The sequence below is a fragment of the Oryctolagus cuniculus genome, chromosome 17 (genome assembly GCF_964237555.1).
Source record: "Oryctolagus cuniculus chromosome 17, mOryCun1.1, whole genome shotgun sequence".
Taxonomy (NCBI): Eukaryota; Metazoa; Chordata; class Mammalia; order Lagomorpha; family Leporidae; genus Oryctolagus; species Oryctolagus cuniculus.
This window is the reverse complement of record NC_091448.1, coordinates 66679095-66697369: the sequence shown is the minus strand read 5'-3', so window position 1 is coordinate 66697369 and position 18275 is coordinate 66679095. Positions and strand designations below refer to the sequence as shown.

The 18275-nt window shown below is 46.5% G+C and overlaps 2 protein-coding genes across 2 annotated transcripts; both read left to right on the top strand.

The window, feature by feature from the left end:
• The first annotated feature begins 1714 nt into the window (after window positions 1–1714).
• Window positions 1715–6934, top strand: LOC138846317 (leucine-rich repeat-containing protein 37A3-like). The gene is made up of 2 exons (XM_070061720.1): window positions 1715–2422; window positions 3850–6934. The coding sequence occupies exons 1-2, from the start codon at window positions 2320–2322 to the stop codon at window positions 5649–5651; spliced, it is 1905 nt and encodes a 634-aa protein (XP_069917821.1). The 5' UTR covers window positions 1715–2319; the 3' UTR covers window positions 5652–6934.
• Window positions 6935–7288: 354 nt separating this feature from the next.
• Window positions 7289–10588, top strand: LOC138846313 (leucine-rich repeat-containing protein 37A3-like). Its single transcript, XM_070061707.1, has one exon. It carries the CDS (start codon window positions 7722–7724, stop codon window positions 10512–10514), a length of 2793 nt encoding a protein of 930 aa, XP_069917808.1. The 5' UTR covers window positions 7289–7721; the 3' UTR covers window positions 10515–10588.
• Window positions 10589–18275: the final 7687 nt, after the last annotated feature.

The window sequence follows — 18275 nt, the reverse complement described above, 5'->3', positions numbered from 1 at the left end:
AAAGTTTGTCACTGGGAGTGAGAAGCACTTCAGCAAGCTACCAGTATTCCTGAGTCTAAAATATAAGATGAAATGGTACTAATAACAATGAGCAGAGGCCAGCGCTGTGGCGTAGTGGGTCAAGCTGGCACCTGCAGTGCCGGCCTCCCATATGGGAGCTGGTTCAAGTCCCAGCTGCTCCACTTCTGATCCAGCTCTCTGCTATGGCCTGGGAAAGCAGTAGTAGCTTAGTATACATTAAGTAAGGATTTCAGCAGTTTGCTCCCACACAGAAACATAAAGTGAAAAATAATAGATGATTTTTTTAAATGATGATGAAATCAGATCAGACCTATTGTCATGTTTAATCCCAGTGAGAGTCAAGTTGGGAGTTGATAATTTCTTTTTTTTTTCTTTCTATATGAAGCTTTCCCTGGACCCAAAGAAGTAACATTAGTCATCTGTAACAACTCAACCATTGGTTATTCTATTGGTTAGAAAGAGCCTGGCCCACTACGTGTAACCTACCATAGTTTATCTATTCACCTATTTGTGAACACTTAGGTTGTTCCAATTTGGGGGTATTAGAAATGAAGCTGTTTGCACTTACCCCCCCTGTAGGAACTCTGTCCTTAATGAGCTGTACTATGAGAATTAACTGCAAAACTTGTTCTCAAACAGTACTTTTTATGTTGTGGGGTGGGGGGTTGGTGCAAAGTGTTGAAATCTTTACTTAGTATAGAGTTGCTCTTTTGTATATAAAGTCAATCAAAAGTGAATCTTAATGAAGAATGGGATGGGAGAGGGAGTAGGAGGTAGGACGGGAGTGGGGGTGGGAGGGCAGGTATGGAGGAAAAAACACTATATTCCTAAAGTTGTACCTATGAAATTGGCATTCATTACATAAAAGCTTTAAAAAATAAAACAAATAAAAATTAAACTGTTTATGATGGCAGGTATTTGGTGCAGCCGTTAAGCCACTACCTGGGATACTCCAATCCCACATCAGAATGCCTGGATCCAAGTCCCGGCTCTGCTCCACCCTAGCTTCCTGCTAACATGTACCCTGGAAGGCAGTGGGTGATGCCCCAAGGACTTGAGTTCTTGCTCCTCACATGGAAAACCAAACTAGTTTCTGAGCTCCTGGCTTTGGCCTGGCCCAGCCCTGCATGTCGCAGACATTTGGGGAGTAAACTACCTAATGAAAACATGTGGTCGGCACCGTGGCTCAATAGGCTAATCTTCCGCCTTGCGGCGCTGGCACACTGGGTTCTAGTCCCGGTCGGGGCGCCAGATTCTGTCCCGGTTGCCCCTCTTCCAGGCCAGCTCTCTGGTATGGCCCGGGAGTGCAGTGGAGGATGGCCCAAGTCCTTGGGCCCTGCACCCGCATGGGAGACCAGGAAAAGCACCTGGCTTCTGGCTTTGGATCAGCGCGATGCGCCGGCCACGGCGGCCATTGGAGGGTGAACCAATGGCAAAAGGAAGACCTTTCTCTCTGTTTCTGTCTCTCACTGTCCACTCTGCCTGTCAAAAAGAAAAAAAAAAGAAAAGATGTGTTTGTGTGTGTTTCTCTCTCTTCCTTCCACAGAAACTTTCGAAATGATAAATTTGAAAAAAAAATATAATGAAAATAGACTGACAGTTTCTTAAAAACACACACCTACCATAAGTTGCAGCCTTTCCATTTCTGGGTATTTAGGGAAGCACCACCTGACACATCCCAGGGCACTCCCTGGCAGGAAACAGGGATCAGAAATGGAGCCAGGCACTCCAGCAGGGGATGTGCTTGTCCCAAGCAGCATCTTCATGGCTGGGCTAAACACCTGCCTGGTCAAATTACTTTCACTCACCCATCAGTGAGCGAGTGTTCCTTTTTCTCCACATCTTTTCCAACAATTACTGCAGTCAGTCATTTTTCTGGGACCAGAGTAGTTTCTAATAGTGAACACTTCCAACAGGGATGGAGAAGAGTACTCCAGAGGTTGGGGGAAGTCCTCCTGTGCACTCCCAACCCACAATGAGACTTGTGAACTGGAAGGAGACACCCCTGAGTCAAACGACAGATCCATGGTGCCCAATGCTCACCCTGTTGACTTTATTTTGGATACACCACACCCACTTCCATGCCTATGCCTCCTTGGGCCACCTCTCCCTCCTTCCTTTATTCTCATATTCAAGACCAACAATTGGCCACCAGGCTCCTACCCAAATGCCCTGGCCACACACATACCTCAAGAACGCCTTTGCTGGCACCTTGGCTCACCTGTTTGACCCACCCAAGGAACCCCTTTACAGGTAACTTAATTCTCTGTCTCTATTCATAGGATCTTACCCAGCCATATGGCCTGCTGCCTCTGCCAATTTAAACATACTATCGAGGTTGTCTGCAACACCGTCAAGCTTCACTGTGACAATGAATGCCTGCCAAATACGACACATTGCCGTGAGTCGGAACTTCCTGAGGATCTTTTTTTAATATTTATTTGTTTTAAATTTCTTATTTTAAAATTTTAGGGTCAAGTTTAAAGTAACAATGTAATTAATTGCTGAATTTTTATTCATTCATTCAGATTTAAACTCCCTAAATTGCTACACTGCTCCCTTGCTGAAAGTCAGGTTCGCAATCACCGCTATGTAATTTAATAACATAGTTACCGCTATGTAATTTACATATGCACAAAGGATCATGGAAAAGAGGTGGAAGGGGAAGGAAGCAATGTTGGGAACCACACACGTGGTGTTCTGTGCTCTTGGGTGCTTTGCTTTTCAATGATAACTCATTTGCACACAGTCTATAAACTGGTTTTCTACGTGTTGGGCCTCAAGGGCCCTCTGTCTTATAGAACAGGTCTACACTGCTCACCGCGGTTGTTTGTTTTTGCACTTGTATAAAAGAGTACAAGTGATGCTGTTTTATTTGGAGCCGGGGAGTTTCTGGTTCCATAACCAGAAATGGCTGCCTGGCTCCTCTGATGGAGTCGGAAGGCTCCTCCATGCACTTGTAGACTGTCCAACTCTGAACCTGCTCTGAGTCTCACGCTTTTCTATCCACAGAACACTCGGGTAATTTTAAGTATCCTTCTGTAGATGAGGGTTATTACCACTGATGTCGTGACTTCCAAAATGTGACCGCTTTCTTCCTTAGACAGCTTGAATTCGGATCTCAGTCAGGGATCTGAGGCATTAGCACAGTGATAACTGTATACCCATCTACACAGTGTTGCTCACCTTCCAGACCAGTTTCCTACCAATTATATTATTCCCTTCATCTCAAGAGGTGAGAAGGACAAGCATTGTTAATCTCCCTTTACAAGGGTGGGAAAGAACACACTGAGGTGAGGAGCAAGGCCCCTTGGCTTGACCATCTCTGCCCTCGCTCCCCTTACATGCCTATCTTTTGCCATGGACACCTGTGATGGCAGCAAGAACATAGGGCCACAGGGAGGGAGGGAGGGAGGGAGGAAGCCTTGGGCTCCCTCAGCATGAGGCAGGACTGTGGAATGATGTGGCTGAGAAGCAGGGGCAGAGCCACAGAAGGGGCAGCTGGGTGGGGCCATTTGTCCTCCAGCCTTATTCTAAGCCTGGAGTGGTTGGTCATTGGAAACCAATGAAATAATACTGATCATAGTTACTGCTTTTTAACACTGCGAACTCTTCTGAATGCCACTCTCAAAAATATCTTTTTCTCCTTTATTGTTGCCATTTCATAGGTTTGAGTTTGGTTTTACTTTTCTCTCTAAAGTCTCAATGGTACCCCAAATATTGGATTTGACTCCTAATTTAATTGATCAGAGTGTAGGGCTGTGGACTGACATAAAGCTGTCCCATCAGTCTTCCGTACCAAAAAGCAGTCTCTTCTTTTTTTGACAGTTGAAGAAGCATCTATAGGGAACCCAAAGGGGGCATTCATGAAGATATTGCAAGCCCGGAAGAACAACACCAGCAAGCAGCTGACTATTGAGCCAGGGAACCCAGTATCAGAGAGAAACAGTGTGGACTTCCCAGGCCATATGAGTGAACAGCGGGACTTCAACAATGAAAGTGACATTATTAGTGCACTGAATTACATATTGCCTTATTTCTCAGAGGAAAATCTACAAAATGTAGAATCAACATTATTACCATTCATTACACTGCTTTTTTCAAATGTGCAAGATAGAGATAAGTCCCTGAGCTACGTGAAAACCCACATAAGGAGGCCCTCTCATCCTTACAGAAATAAGTTGAGAAAGCTCTATTTTCTACAGAATTTGTTAGATGAAGAAATTCAAGAAAAAATCGATGAGGTTAAGAAGGAAGAAAAGGCCATGCTTATGCAGCCTATCCTGTTAGGTCCTCAATTTAACCCTCAAATCCTCCAAAAGAAATCAGAAACTGCCCCGTCACAGGAGAACAGCCTGGCAACCATGCCAAGTGTGGGGTACAGGCTGCAGAGAGTGAAAAAAGTCATCAAGGGGCCAAAGGGCTTACGGGAAAGGCACCTCCAGGAGATGAGGAAGAGCCTCGGGAGGAGACGGGGCACCTGGCCCTTTGCGGAGAGCATTGGGGGAAGAAGGCTTGGGAGAGCAGGCTCCAGGGAGCTGAAGGAGCTTCAAGTGGCTCAGAGGCCCAGGCAGGTGGCCGGAAACTCCTTGCACACGGAGCCCTTGCTCACAAAGGAACGTGAGGCTGCAGCCTCCTCTTTCCTGAAGAAACACATCCTGGGCAGGCCTTCTACCTCCCCTGCAAAATCTCTCTCTGAGATCAACAACAAAGGAAAAGACTTAACCTACACCATTTTTGTCTTAGAAGATGCCAATGCTAAAGCTAAAAATAAGGCGGCAGGGAAACCAATCTGGCATTCCAGACAAAATTACCGCTTTCACAAAACTCGCTCTCACCTGGTCCTCCGAACCCCCAAGGCCAAACTGAGTCGGAAGTTCAGAAGGAAAAATTCCCTCAACAGGCTGACGGCTGGGAAGAGGCCTCCGTTCCCTGCACTGCGGAGTCTCATAAACTCCCCCTCCGGAGAGGCTTTCTCATCCCCTGGAGGCCTGCATTCTCAGGGGAGTCCTCCTCTGAGAGAACCTTCTATAGAAGACACTAGGGAGGAAAACCATTCCGGAGGTCGTGTTTTTGAAGAAAACGTTTTGCCAGAAAACACCACTGCACATGAAGAAACGCTCCCTGGCGACAAAATGCACACAGATCCTTCAGCTACAGATTCTGCTGGGACCGAGTTCGACCTAATGCCGACTGTGGACCAAACCAAGGAAACACAGTGGGAATACCCCAGCGAGGGCACTGAAGCCCCCACCACGCCCGCAGGCTTCACCTACCCCGTGATGCTGTCCCAGGGGCAACAGTTTGAAATTCAGCTGAATCCGCAGCTACAGTCCCTCATCCCCAACACGGACATGAAAAAGCTCATTTCTCACGTCATCCGCACTCTGAAAATGGACTGCTCTGAGGCCCAGGTGCAACTGCCCTGTGCCAAGCTCACCTCCAAAACAGGCATCCTGATGAAGCTCCTCAGTGAGCAGCAGGAAGAAAAGATAGCCAAGGAAGAATGGGACGCAGAGCAGTGGAGGACCGAGACCTATATCAATGAGAGTACAGAAGCCCCGAGTGGACAGAAAGAGCAGGAGTCGAGTAAGGTGAGGACAGGAGACCTGCACTTTCCCATCACTTAGGAGACCCCACGCGGGAAGACCAGGGGCTCCCAGTCCAGATCCCTTGGCTCTCTGAGCCCTGGTCTTCCCACTCCTTGAATGTCCCACCTGAATCGCCTGACTCGCTCACACCCATGGCAGACCCTGGCGGCTTTGATGACCTGGGGTCTTCTGCTCCCTCCCGGGTGCTGACCTCGCCTCAAGAGTCCACTGTGAGTTTGCTTCCTTTTTCTGGAACTGCCCCCAGAGCCAGAACAGCTTGCTGTTCCAAAGCAGTATTTCAATAGGCTGACTCGACAACAGAGGCTACCAGAGGCGATTCCCGTGCTAGACGGGGATCAGGATCAGCCTCCGGCTCTGCCTCCTCGACTGGAAGGAAATGCTCACCAGTCATTGGAAGCACTCGTTCCGCCTCTAGACAGTCTTCACAAGGAAACAAGTTGATTGTTTCACCCCTGACCCCCAAGAAAGCTCTAGCTCGGCGTCAACGGCTTCCTAAGGTTGTTGTTGGAACTCCAGACAAAGCGGCCAAGCTTCAGGGTCAAAATCAAGTTTTGCTGGCTGACTATGGGGTCTATCCTGGTGGTTTTCCTACAGAATCCCAGGAGAACCCAGGAGAACCTGCACAGCCCTCTGAGCAGGCTGAACCATCTCAATTCCTGATGGAAGGCCAGACTCAAAATCCAGAGACTCAGGAGCCCATCCAATCCTCCTCTGCACAGCAAGAAGAACAAGCTCCGCCTCCACAGCCCGTTGAACCAGATGAACTTTCTTCACCCCAGCAAGAGGGCCCAGGTGCAGACCTGCAGCAGCCCGAGGAAGAAGCATCTCCGTTGCAGCAGGAGGCCCCCGCTCAGAATCCATTTGCTACTGCAGAAGTAGTAGGTCAGGCATCAGTGTATCATGATCCTAACACTCCATCCTCACCTCAGATTGTAGCTCTCCAAGCAAACTTCCCCAGCGTCACACTGAAACCTGCAGACACGGAGCTGACAGAAGCCTCAGGGGCAGGTGAGGAAGTTCAGTCTACTCCAAGCACGGAGCAGGCTCCAGCTCAGCCTCTGGGGCATCCTGAGGGAGTGGGACTCCCCTCAGCCCAACAAGAGGCCCCAGTGCAGACTCCGGACTTCCCTGGGAGGGTGGAATCTTGGACTCAAGAGGGTCTAGCTCAGACCTCAGATCTCCCTGAGGAGACTGGACCTTTCTCTACCCAAAACGATGCCACAGCTCAGCCCTCAGAGTATGCTGAGGAAGTCAGCCCATCTGTAGCCCAGCAGGGGGCCCCAGCTCAGCCTCCAGGCCTGCCTGTGAACACTGAATATTCCTCCAGCAATCAGGAGCAGCCTGCTCAGCCTTCTGAGTCTCCTGAGATCGAACCTTCTAGAAGCCAACTGGAAGCCCCGGAGAAGCCTTCGGCACTCCCTGTGGAAGTCAAATCTCCAGTACAGCAAGATCCCCGAGCTCAAGCGCTAGAATCTCCTGAAGAGAATATCATAGCTCAGACTCCACAGATTCAGAAGGGGATGGACTGGTCTCCAGATCAGAATCAAGTTCACCGTTATAACCTGCCCAACGTGACCATCAAGCCTGCAGATGTGGCGCTGACCATAACTCCGGAGCCTACCATGGAGCGGGACTCTTCTCCAGCGCACCAGGAGGGCTCTGCTCAGACTCCGGGCCCTCCTGTGGAGACAGAACCCTATATCAGTGAGCAGGAGCAACCAATGCGGCCCTCTGAGTCTTCTGAGGGGGTTGAATCTTCTGGAAAGAAGACAGAAGTCCCAGCCCAGCTTCCAAGTCCTCACACAGTGACCATTTTACCTCCAGGTCACCATCAAGTTCAGCAGTACGACTTGCCCAATGTGACTACTAAACCTCCAGACCTGCAGCTGACCCTAACACCAAAACCTGCAGCACGGCCGGCACCGCGGCTCACTAGGCTAATCCTCCGCCTTGCAGCACCGGCACACCGGGTTCTAGTCCCGGTTGGGGCACCGGATTCTGTCCCGGTTGCCCCTCTTCCAGGCCAGCTCTCTGCTGTGGCCAGGGAGTGCAGTGGAGGATGGCCCAGGTGCTTGGGCCCTGCACCCCATGGGAGACCAGGAAAAGCACCTGGCTCCTGGCTCCTGCCATCGGATCAGTGTGGTGCGCCGGCCGCAGCGCGCCGGCCGCGGCGGCCATTGGAGGGTGAACCAACGGCAAAGGAAGACCTTTCTCTCTGTCTCTCTCTCTCACTGTCCACTCTGCCTGTCAAAAAAAAAAAAAAAAAAACCTGCAGAAGTGGAAACATTTCCAGTCAGCCACGAGGTCACAACAACTCAGGCCTCAGTCCCAGCTCTGCCTCCAACGCCTCTTGAAGAGGTTGAACCACTGCCAATTCAATCTCCAGAAGTTATGCAGGATGAGAAACCCTCTATGACCCAGCAGGAGGAAACAGCTGAAATTTTACAGGCCCCCGAAGAGGCTGCACCTTCTCCAATCCATCAGGAAGCCCAAGCTCACGCCTCAGTGTTCCCTACGGAGCATGAGCCTTTGAAAGACCAGGAGGCAGACACAGCTCAGCAGCCAAAGCCCCCAGAAGAGGATGAGCACTCCCCACTTCCAGGGGTCCCAGCTCAGCCTGAACAACTGAAGGAACCTTCACCAAGCCAGCAGGGGATTTCCGTTCCACCTCTAGAGCGCCCCGTGAGTGCTTACCAATTACCACTCCAACAGGGAAACACAAACCAGCCTTCAGATATCTTCCCAGAGATGAGTGATGCTATTCCAATGAATATGACATTTTCACCTCATATTCCAGAAGAAATACTCAGAACTCAGCATTTAAGGATGTCTAAAACCAAACCAAAACATGTGGATATTGACCTTACCAGAACCCTAAAGCCCACTCCAGAAGTTTATCCTTACTGGAGTCAGCAGGAAGGACCTGCCCAGCCTACAGTTCCCACCAAGCAAGTTGAATTTTCTCCAACCCAGCTTGGGCCTCCTCTTGCCAAGCCTCCAGCACTGCCTGAAAAGATGGAACTTTCTCCAGCTGAGCCTCTAGAGCCCCTCAAGAATGCAGAACAAGCTCCAGTGCAAAATGTAGCCCCAGCCAAGCCACAAGACTTCCCTGACACTCAATCATCTGTAACCCAGCAGGAGCTTCAAACTCAGCAACCAAACCTGACCAAAGTCACAGGTCAACCTTTGGATGTGGAACTCACCATAACTACACAACCTGGAATGGAAGGCGGACTTTCTCCAATCATGCAGGAGGCCCCAGTTCAGCTTCCAGGGCCATCTAAGGAAGGTATAGCTCAACCCCCAGGATATCAGGGGGTGACAGTTCCAACACCAGCTCAGGATCAAGCTCCGTTTCCAAAATCACCCCGCATCACATTTCAACCTTTTGATCTGGCACTTACAATAACTCCACAGCCCATTACAGAGGCTGAACTTGCCACAAATGTGCAGGAGACTCCACCTAAAGAATCTGTAGCTCAGCCACCAGTGCATCATGAGGGTCAAAATCAACCTCCACTATCACCCAGTGTCACAAATCAACCTTTAGACCTGGCACTTACCATTACTACAGAACCTACTACAGAGGCTGAGCATCCTGCAGACCTGAGCAAGACTACAGCTCCATCTCCAAACCTGACTCCAGTCACAACTCAACATCTGGACCTGGGACTTACCATAACTCCAGAAACCAGCAGTATGGTGACTGAACCCTCTACAGACATGCAGGAGACCTCCAGTCAACCTCCCATGGAGGGTGTAACCCAATCTCCAATACATCAAGAGGTGACAGTTCCAACACTGGGTCATAATCAAGCTCAATATCCAACATTGCCTCACATCACAGTTCAGCCTTTGGACACAGTGCTTACCATAAATGCAAAGCGTACCAGGAAGGCTGAACATTCTACAGCCCTGAAGAAGACTAAAGTACCTCCCGTGCTCCATGAGGAGGTACTTTCACAACCAGACCAGGTTCAGGCTCAGCATCCAACCCTGACAGAAGTCACAGTTCAACCTTTTGATGTAGAACTTACCCTAACTCCAGAATCCATTGTGGAGGGTGAACCACTCCCAACCATGCAGGAGACTTCAGGGCAGCCTCCAGGGCCACATAATGAAGTGGTCTATCAGCCTCCAGTTTATTATGAGATGGTAGTTCCAAAACCAAGTCAAGATCAAACTCCGCATCCAATGTCACCCAGTGGCACAGCTGAACCTTCGAAGTTAGAGTCAACCATAACTCAGGTACCCACTACACAGGATGAACATTCTACAGCCTTCAAGTCTATATCTCCTCCTCCTTATCCAATGTACCCTGAGGTGACATTTTCACCTCCAGTCCAGATTCAGACTCAGTATACAAACCTGCCTCAAGTCACAGTCAAGCCTCTGGACCTGGAAATTACCCAAACTCCACAACGTACTACAGAGGCTACACCTTCTACTACCATGCAAATGACCCTAACTCAGTCTACAGAGCCACTAAAGGAGCTCATAACTCAGTCCCCAGGGGACAATGAGATGACAGTTCCAACAGCAGGTCAGCATCAAGCTCAGCACCCAACATCACCCAGTGTCATAGCTCAGCCTTCCAAGATGGAGCTAACCATAACTCTGGTACCCACTGCAAAAGCTGGCCATTCTCCATCCCTGAAGAAGACTACAGATCTACATCCAGGCCAGGTTCAGACTCAGCACTCAACCCTAACTGAAGTCACAGATCAACCCCTGAATGCGGCTGCCACCATAAATGTCTGTGAGCTCTGCACCTGCAAAGATGAGACACTTTCGTGCACTGGCCTCAGCCCAGTGCAGAAGCTTCACAGAGTTCCTGTACCAGAGCCCAACAGCTACAATGGCACCTTCAGCATATTGTAAGAATCTCCCTTCCTCATGGTTCCCTACAGCCTGCCTGTCTCAGCAGCTTTTACCCAAGATCTTCTGAGCCCTCCTCAAGTCCCCACCTTATGTTGACTGTGTGTGTGTGTATGTGTGTGTTTTGGCAGACAGAGTAGGACAGTGAGAGACAGAGAGAAAGGTCTTCCTTTTTCCGTTGGTTCACCCCCAAGTGGCCACTTTGCTTGTGAGCTTTCCTGATCCTCCTTCTCTTATTCTCTTCTGTCTCTTCTACAGTCTCATGTGATTGCCCTTACTGCTTTTCCTGATTCATTATTTATTGACATTCACCATGTTATTACCTCATTGCTTTAATCCCACTCTTCAACACAGCCCTCATCCCGACTTATTAGAGATGATACAACAGATTTAAGGATAGATTCTGGAGCCAGGTTGCCTGGCTTTGAACACAGGTCTCCCAGTGATTAGCTTTGTGACTTTGGACAAGTTATTTAGCTTGGATTCAATATCCTCATCTGTAAAGCTGGCTTAAAGAATTGTGTGATGGATTGTAACAGAAAATAAAAATGCGTGACTCCACAGTCTTTCCCTGGATGACAGCGAGAATGATGGTGGTCTATAAGGCAGAAGCACAGCAGTCAGAAAGAAGAGCCCGTTAGTGGGAGATGTGTTCAGTGTTAGGCACTTTTTATTGATGAGCATAAAGTAACCCGAGAGGACATATCCACCAGGCAGGTGAGCATACAGGTATCTGTTTTATTGCTGCTCCTGCTTCCAGGAAAATGTGTACCTAAAACAAATAGGTTCATTGTTGCTGAGGAGTGAGGACAGAGTTAAAGCTAAGCACTCACAGCAATTCAAAGTTGAAGCTAAATATAAGTCATTTAACAGCTTCTTGTAAACAAGTATCGATTATGAGCACCTTTCCACTTTTTAAAAAGTGCACAGAATGTAGGATAAAATGTGAAAGTATGAACCCCCACACACCCTCATCATCCCCTGGTCCTCACTCTATTACCTGTAACCCAGGTGTGCGTCTTTCCTTCCAACCTCCTCTCTTTTTTTTTTTCCTATGGAGGTAATGCTTGGCTCCTGGCTCAGTGATCGGCACTTTTACCCTATGCTGTATTCCAAAAGGCTTTCCACATCAGCACATTAGTCCCTCTGATTTTAAATTGTCTGTATCCATTCAGTACTTGGAAAGATTTCAGCAGAGGGCGCTTGGCCAAAGCACTAGTATACCTGCATAGGTTTTCATTATTCTTATTGGTGACAATACATTTTGCCCATTTTTTCTTGAATAATTTATCCTTTTCTCACTGATTTATAGAAGTCAGTGTAGACACCTGAGTTATTTTGGTGAAAATACTTAATATTCAAAGTGATTGACTGTCTTTACTGTCAAAGAGACTGGACAGAGACGAAGTTAAGCTTCTGAGAGGATGCTTCATTGTTTATGTCAGTGGCCCCTCATTATTTATTGAGTGAGCAAACTGGGAAGCAGAGAGCTACGGAACATAAAAGCACTGGTATTTATTAGAAAGCTGATAATATTTCTGTATTTCAATACTCCCCCATGAGGGTGCCATGATTTTTTTCCTCATTCTGTTCATTCTTTTCCAACCCATTCAAGGATGTGAACTGTGTTCCTTTACAGAAATTTCCAAGGAAACTCGATTTCTTTCATTGATGAAAATGTATGGAAAGCATACCGCTGGGCTGAGACACTGTGAGTACACGCTCCCAAACATGAATACACAAAACTAACTGCATTGTAAGAGCTTTCTTGTTCTACTATTTTGAGGTCAGTATGTCAGAAAAAGTATTCCCTCTCCATGTCACAATCAACATCTGTTGATTATAATTCTATGGTTGTTTTAACAAGGCACAGAATTTGAAATAAGAAACTACTTCTATTTATTTGCATTTTATCAGTAATACCATTACATTCTTAGTAGATAAAAAGTGATAGGGATAGTGAAGACCTTCATTGTGTCCTAACTCCCTACCTATGAGGTAATAATTACTGCTCTGAGTTTGGCATATATCCTTCCAAAAAATTACCTACAAACATATTTACATAGAGCATAATAGTTGTGTTGTGTGGTTTCTTTCTTTTTTTAACCTAAATAGTAACATCCTGCAACTTGGTTCTTTCACTTCATGGTTTCTTCTGGATTTCTTTCCCTCCTAGTACTCAGTCAGTTACCCTATTCATTTAACTCCTGCATGATATTCTATAGTATGGATGGCCATTTCACAGTTTACTTAATAATCCCTCTATTGATGGATTTTCGATTATGTCCACTTCTCATGTATTGCTGCAAGGAAAATCCTTGTGCACACTTGTGAACATGGACAAGCATTTTGCAAAATAGAAGTCTAGAAAGAAAATGGGGCAGCTAGCATTGTGGCATAGTGGGAAAAGCCTCCACCAGCCATGCCAGCATCCCATATGGGCGCTGGTTTGAGTCCTGGCTGCTCCACTTCTGATCCAGATCTCTGATATGGCCTGGGAAAGCAGTGGAAGATGGCCCAAGTGCTTGGGACCCCGCACCCATGTGGGAGACCTTGAAGAAGCTCCTGGCTCCTGGCTCCTGGCTTCGGATCAGCACAGCTCTGGCCATTGTGGCCAACTGGGGAGTGAGCCAGTGGATTGAAGACCTCTCTCTCTCTCTCTGCCTCTCTCTCTCTCTCTCTCTGCCTCTCCTTCTCTCTGTGTGTAACTTGACTTTCAAATAAATAAATAAATCTCAAAAAAAAAAAAAGAATGAAAATGGATGAAGACTACGGAAATAGGAAATTTTAATTGCCCTCAGAAAAGCTGTGCACACTTACTTACACTCCAGCTAACAGAATATAAGAACATTCATTTCCCTTCATCCTTTTTAAAAAGATGTATTTGTTTACTTGAACTATGGGAGTGGGGGGAGGGGGAGATGGAGCGAGAGCAAATGAGAGAGTGAGAGAAAGAGAGAATCTTCCATCCACTGCTTTATTCCCCAAATGCCCAAAACAGCCATGGCTGGGCCAGGCCAAAGCTAAGATCTAATACTTGATTCTGGGTCTCCCACAGGGATGACGAGGAATCAAGCACTTGGGCCATCATCTGCTGCCTCCTAGGTGCACTAGCAGGCATCTGGCTCAGAAGCAGAGGGCCCAAGACTTTAACCAGGCTCTCCAATATGGAATTTACGCTTCTCAAGTGACGGCTTAGCCTGCTATGCCCCAACACTGACTCTTCCCTTCACCTTTTCACCTCGGGATGCTCTTTGTCTTTTTGCTAATGTGACTGGCAAATAAAAGGGTTCCCAGCTGAATCTGGATTTCTCTGATTACTCATAAATTTAAATGTCTTTATATACTTATTGAACATCTATGTTTCGTTGAGGTTTTGTCCACTGTCCATTTGTTGAATTATCTTTTCCTTACTGATTTTTGAAAGGAATCAGTTTAGACTCCCAATTTTGGGGGAAAATACTTAACATTCAAAGTAATTAACTAAAAATAAAAATCTATCATGTCACCTAGGCCAGTGAACTAGAAATTTTGAAGTGCTGAGTGTAACATAATAAAAAAAAGGAATTAATTGACATTTTTCACGACAGTTTGCGTGTTATATCACTGGGACAACTTGTACAGACATCATAAATTATTTCTGAATACAAACAAGACATATAACAGACAAAGGAGAAGGGTTATGATCACTTTAAGATAAATTTTCCCAGGGCCTGTGCAGTGCTGCAGTAGTGCAGTGGGCTAAGCTGCTACTTGCGGCGCTGGTATCCTGTACGGGCACCAGTTCTAGTCCCAGCTGCTCCACTTTAAATCCAACTCTCTGCTATGGCCTGAGAATGCAGTAGAGGATGGCCCAAGCACTTAGGTCTGTGCACCCATGTAGGAGACCCCAAAGAGGCTCATGGATCCTGGCTCCTGGCTTCCAATTGGCCCAGCTACAGCCATTGCAGCCATTTGGGGAGTGAACCAGTGGAGAGAAGACCTTTCTGTCTCTCCTTCTCTCCATCTGTAATTATAACTCTGAAACAAATAAATAAAATCTTTTTTAAAAAAGATAAAAGTTTCCCCTTAGCCTACTATCTCATTTCTGATGGGAAAATGCTAGAATCAGGCAGTTGTGACTTTTAATTTATGATGTTTCTTAAATGCAATACACACAGTTTGTATATATTTTGGTTATGCTTCATTTAAAGATGTCCCAAACTTGTAAGAAAAATCAAAGTCAGGGCTGGCACTGTGGCATAGCAGGTAAAGCCACCACCCACAGTGCCAGCATCCCATATGGGTGCCGGTTCGAGTCTCAGCTGCTCCACTTCCGATCCAGCTCTTTGCTATGGCCTGGGAAAGCAGTGGAAGATGGCCCAAGTCCTTGGGCCCCTGCACCCACATGGGAAGACCTGGAGGAAGCTCCTGGCTCCTCATTAGCACAGCTCCAGCCTTTGTGGCCAATTGGGGAGTGAACCAGCGGATGGAAGACCTTCCTCTCCCCTCTCCCCTCTCCCTTCTCCCCTCTCCTTCTCTCTGTGTGTAACTCTGACTTTCAAATAAATAAATAAATCTTTGGAAAAAGGAAAAATCAGAGTCATCTGACACAAAAGTAAATAACACTAGTTTCCTCTGAAGAGTGAAGACGGGAGTTGGAAAGGCTAAGGGATAAAGGGAAGGGGAAGAAAATTTAATTTTTTCTTATTTGAGAGGCAAAGGCAGCATGCTATCATACACTGTTCACTCCCCAGATGCCTGTAGTGGTGAGACTGGGTCAGTCAAACTCAGGAACCTCAAACTCAGTCTTGTTCTCCTACATAGATGGCAGGGATTTAAATACTCAGCCATCATTACTGCCTCCCTGGTCAACCTTAACTTGTAGCCCCGGCATACCTCAAACATGGGGCTTCGGTAGTAGGGCTTGGGGAAAAAACAGAAGGAAATGGCAGTTCTGCCAATCTTGGTGCCTCCCAGTGTTAGGTTCTAACAGGGACATTGTGACCTACAGAGCAGACATTACATTTATGATTTGGTGGGAAGGACGGATAGGTGTATAGAGATGGACAAAAAAGGGAGAGTGGGAAAAATGGTTTAAATTAAAATACAACAGACATTGCCACCCTAGAAGTAAATTAGAATCTGGGTATTTAAACAGCACCATTACCAAAGTTTCCTCTACATACAGAGTTAGTCCTATGAAGCAAACAGCTGCAGTTGTCATTTTGATTCAGAAGTACCTCTTTCATTTTCCAGAATCCTCAGTGAAAATGACTTGACTGAATTACATAAGGACTCATTTGAAGGCCTGCTGTCCCTCCAACACTTGTAAGTCAGTTAATCATACTTATTTATGAGATTTTAGTTACATTATCTAGAAAACAAATATGGGTCCCAGCTGGATAATCTCCAAGGTTTCTTCTGGAAGTCTACACTGTAGGGTCTCATATCTCTAACATGGAATACCTACTATGTGCTTTGTGGTTTTTTTTTTTTTTTTGACAGGCAGAGTGGACAGTGAGAGAGAGAGAGAGAGACAGAGAGCAAGGTCTTCCTTTGCTATTGGTTCACCCTCCAATGGCCGCCGCGGCCAGTGCGCTGCGGCCGGAGCACCGCGCTGATCCGATGGCAGGAGCCAGGTGCTTCTCCTGGTCTCCCATGGGGTGCAGGGCTCAAGTACCTGGGCCATCCTCCACTGCACTCCCTGGCCACAGCAGAGATGGCCTGGAGGAGGGGCAACCAGGACAGAATCCGGCGCCCAGGCCAGGACTAGAACCCGGTGTGCCGGCGCCGCAAGGCGGAGGATTAGCCTAGTGAGCCGCGGATTATATTTGTATTTAATTTACAAGCAATGGATGAAATTGGATCCAAGGTCTGTCTTCATACAGGTCCTAAGTTAAGAATGAGTTTTATATTTATAAAGGACTGTAAAGAGAAACAAAGAAACAAGAAAATACAACAGAGACAATATGTGGCCGACCAAGTCTCAAACATTTATCATCTGGCCTTTACAAACAAGGTTTGAACAAGTTGGTTTAATACAACAAAGGGAAGAAAACATAAACCAACAACATTAATTTGAATGCCATCAACTGAAAGTTGTTAGATGATCTAATCTTGAATAAGTTAACCTTTAGCCATTAAGTGACTTGCTAAACAGGTAAATTATATAAACAATATTATCAAGAATACTAAGCTACCAAGAGAACAGATTTGGCATTAATGATTTCCATTAAGGAACTATTATACCCATGTTGGAAATAGATAATTAAAACAATAGCTACATAGTATTGGGAAGTGTACATCATTAATCCTTATTAGGCTAATTACTGGGCCTCTTCAGCAAATAGATTCTTGTCTCAAAAGTACAAGGCTTAAGGAACATAGCATGTGATACTCACAACACTCCTTTGAATGATGATCAGAACTTCTAGGCCATACGGGGACAACCACATCTGCATGGTTCCTCTTGAGCACCTTTCCCATCTGGGCTCCGGAACCTTGCAAACATGGTTTGGAGAAAAACAAATGAGACTACTGCTGGTAGAATAGGCCCTTCATTGTTTCTGCTGGAAAATCCTTTGTAGCCTAATTAGTTTATGCTAGCATATGTATTCACTTCATTTTCAAAATGCCAATCAATTGTCTAAAGCTGAAAGAGAAAGCCAAACACTTTGCCTAGTACTGGAGACACATAAATGAGTAAGACAGGATCCCACCTTCCCAAGAGCTCACAATCTTGCAGGGGAAACAAATACACAAGCTCAAACCAATACCCAATAAGCACTATGTAGCTGACAGAGTGCTGCAGAGGGACCAGGGAATAATAAAACCACACTGCTTTTTAAAAATTCACTTTTCCTTCTTCTACCTACTCAACCATTCCTTCATTTAATAAACACCTGAGTCTATTTCCATGAGTCAGTTTTAAACATAGTGGGCAATGTAGATGAGCAAGGCCGAATCCATGCTTTCAAGAAGTTTATGCTCTGGGGAAATGGAAGGCACAAGTAACGATATCAAAAGAAATGGATATAGAGTCCAGACGAGGGAGAAGACTTTGGGCTGGGTCAGGGACGATGGAACCAGGGAGCAATGCCAGTTGAACAGGACTTCCAAGGGGGCAGTGGGCATCATCAGACGTCTTGGAGAGAATATCGTGGGAGAAAGGGAAAACATGGAAGCTTCTGAGGCACAGAGATGCAGGGAAAGCTGGAGGGTGAAGCCAGGTCTTCCAGGCCTTTGAATGCTGAGCAAGAGTCACCACGGGGAACCATGCTGTCACAGCAGTGCTCTAAAACAGACTTGAGCTTGCACCACAGTTACCTGGGGCTCTGAACCCTACCCCCACAGTAACTGCCTGAGTCGGTCTAGAACAGGGCTGAGAATCTGCCTCTTCTGTAAGCACCTAGTGATATTGGCCTCGGAGAGTCACTTAGGGCAAGTCCCACTGGTGACTGCGCGTGGGACAGGTGAGAGAAGGAGATTCTAGAGATGGAGCCACCAACAGATGAGTTGCAGGTGAAAAGTGAGGGTCAAATTGTAATCAGTGGAAGTAAGAGTCCTCTACCACCAAGAGTGTTTTCAAGTGGGAATCCAGTGTCATGCTGTTTTCTGACGGTTCTATCATGGCTTTCATGGACTATCAAGCAACAAGCAACAAATAAATTTCCTTTAGTATGACAGAAAGTGTAATTCTGAATCAGTTCAAAATAATGAATTAATTAGAGAACCAATTTCATTTCAAATGATTCAAAAGGGCATCTTTTTTTCTGGTATTGA

Coding starts and splice junctions, on each gene's coding strand:
- LOC138846313 (XM_070061707.1), top strand. CDS start 7,722: ATGGGAGACCAGGAAAAGCACCTGGCTCCTGGCTCCTGCCATCGGATC.
- LOC138846317 (XM_070061720.1), top strand. CDS start 2,320: ATGGCCTGCTGCCTCTGCCAATTTAAACATACTATCGAGGTTGTCTGC. Junction 2,423..3,849: donor GCCAAATACGACACATTGCC/GTGAGTCGGAAC, acceptor TTTTTTTGACAG/TTGAAGAAGCATCTATAGGG.